The sequence below is a fragment of the Morone saxatilis genome, unplaced genomic scaffold (genome assembly GCF_004916995.1).
Source record: "Morone saxatilis isolate NCDOM2014 unplaced genomic scaffold, NCSU_SB_2.0 Contig18, whole genome shotgun sequence".
NCBI lineage: Eukaryota > Metazoa > Chordata > Actinopteri > Moronidae > Morone > Morone saxatilis.
In genome coordinates this window covers 12,760,117-12,762,519 of record NW_023339740.1, presented here as the reverse complement: position 1 = coordinate 12,762,519, position 2,403 = coordinate 12,760,117, and the positions used below count along the sequence as shown (strand labels likewise).

At 45.9% G+C, this 2,403-nt stretch overlaps 1 protein-coding gene across 2 annotated transcripts in view; it reads right to left on the bottom strand.

Annotated features, from left to right (window-relative positions):
* Positions 1-6: 6 nt before the first annotated feature.
* Positions 7-2,403, bottom strand: part of zc3h10 (zinc finger CCCH-type containing 10) — a 2,823-nt gene continuing 426 nt past the window's right edge. For both annotated transcript variants that reach the window (XM_035662392.1, XM_035662391.1), the window contains exon 2: positions 7-2,160. In XM_035662392.1, the coding sequence (XP_035518285.1) occupies positions 893-2,098 (1,206 nt within the window). In that variant the 5' untranslated portion in view covers positions 2,099-2,160 and the 3' untranslated portion in view covers positions 7-892. The remainder of the gene's footprint in view (positions 2,161-2,403) is intronic.

The following is a 2,403-nucleotide window of genomic DNA, read 5'->3' as shown; positions in this document are numbered from 1 at the left end:
TTGGTCCATGTTGAACTTTTACCTTTTCTTGTTGCATAAATAGCTTGGACACTGCTCTGTCTTCCAGTACAGCCTGTTAACCAAACGTCAGCAAAAAAGTTGCTATCACTCTGACAGCTAATTTAAATACAGACCAGGGAATACCAACATTTGTGATCAGGTAACAAACTAATGCTTATTTTCCATCAACTATTCAATTATGTATGTTATCTTTGAATATATATGGTCAAAAATGAAAACATTAATCAATTATTTGAGATCTGTACTAAAAAATAAGTCAGTCAGTCATTAATCAATATAGTGTCTGTTGATCAACTAATCGATTGACTAAATATTTCAGCTCTACTTCAAACTTTTGGTCCTTAGCAAGTTGTTTGTTCAGTTGGGTGGTTGTTTGCTTGATATGCCGACCCACAGATGCTGTGGTAACTTTATACAATACTAATCTTGCGTTGGATGAAGATTATTTGCTTCCTCTCCTGTGCAGCCGTCAAAGAAACTTCACTCTACCTGCGATTTGGCAGCGAGATATATTAAGTCAACTGAAGTCATTATGACTAAAGTTGAATTTGACACTATAATAATAATAATAATAATAATAATAATCACATGATAGTGTCATGTGAAATGACCATTATAATCAATTCAGTGCATGAAGCGTACAGTGTACATTTGACAATATAATGTAATCAGATACAACAGCCTACAATAAATTCTACCTTTGTTGATCTTCAAATGCAGCTATTTGTTAAGACTTTGACTTTGTTAACACACTGTACTGAACTGCATTATACTGACAAATGTGGCAGTTACTTTGCACACCACTGCATCTGGTATTAGTTGTTAAGAAGACAACTCATATTTCATGATAAATACAAAAATGTCTAAAATACTATTTTTGTGGGAAAGGTCTTTCAGTCCAGTATAATTTTTTTCCCCCATTTCTCCTTCTAACCTGCTTCTTCAACTCTTCCACTCTCTTCCTCAGCAGGGAGTTTTCTTCCTCCAGGAACCTGTACTCCAGAGGACGTGGTGGCAAGGTCGCTTGAACTCCCAGCTCATAGTGCCCAACTCCACTCCCATCTGTCAGACGCAGCCCCTCCAACCGCCGCCTCTTCAGCTGTAGAGCAGTGTGGTCCATAGAGGCCTCGAGGGAGCCAGGATCAAATAGCCCACTTTCAAGCAGAGGGTCATACACTGAGCACGCGCTCCTGTCATAACGCCGTTGACCTGCAGAACTTATGGACAGACAACCGCTTATCCCACCTCCACCTACTCCCCCAACTCCTGAGATACCTGGATCTCTGCACCCACCCAGGCTAGGGCAACCCATCCCCATCATATTACTTACACCTCCACCTCCCACAAGTCCCTGCATTCCTCCACAGGCACCTCCTCCTCCGCCACCTATGCCTCCCCCGGGATTCACCATTCCACTGGCGCCCGGCCCCACAACACCGCCCACTCCAACCCTGGAAGGCTCGTATTCATAGTCTTTTTTGACATGGCGAAATTTACATTTATTCCCCCTCTGGCACTCTCCCTTCAGGAAGTCTCTGCAGATAGGGACCTCCCCACGGCTATGGGGGAGATCCATGGGGGAGAGGCCCAGTCGTGCTGCAACTTTCCCTCTTAGTCTGAGGGGTAGCTCTCCGGTTTTCTTGTAATAGTCCTCGTCCTCTTTCGAGCCGTGGACAAAGCGGCAGTTGGCGCGCATACACTCCTTATTCTGGTGGTCGTGACAGAAGATGAATTCGTTCTTCTGCACCCCGAGGTCCGGCACCTCATTAAAGTCTGGGTGTCTAAAGCGGCAGCGCTTCCCTCTCTTGCAGACATTGCGTATGAAGTCCCTGCAGACGCCGTCCAGCGCCAGCCCTGCACCTTGGCCTCCACCGTTCCCACAGCTGTTGCCGTTACCGAGGGCCCCTCCTCCCCCCATGCTCCCAGGGCCAGAGACGTTGCCTCCAACACTTCCTCCTGAACCTCCTCTGCCCTCCGCCGAGCCCCCTGCTAAACCAGACACAGGTCCCCCTTCCTCACCCAGACTACCAGCACTCCCACCACCACCTGACAGGTAGGAACTGTCCCGGTCAGGCATGGCGCTCGGCCCAGCGCGAGGAGAAAACGGCACTCATGTGTATGGGAGGGGGTTGACGTGACCTGGCAAACACAAACACGCACACACACACACAGGGTAACACATAATAAGTAGCTTTTTCTTTGGAGCAATGCAACCAACTAAATATGTGCAAGATCAAAACATAATTAAACTAAAACATGAGCTTTAGATGATGATATGGAATATATGAAATTACTGGAAGTTATTAAAAATGTTTTAACTGGATAAGGAGAGGGCTGGAATATTAACACGTGACAACACCTGGTAAATATTAAGTAGCACTG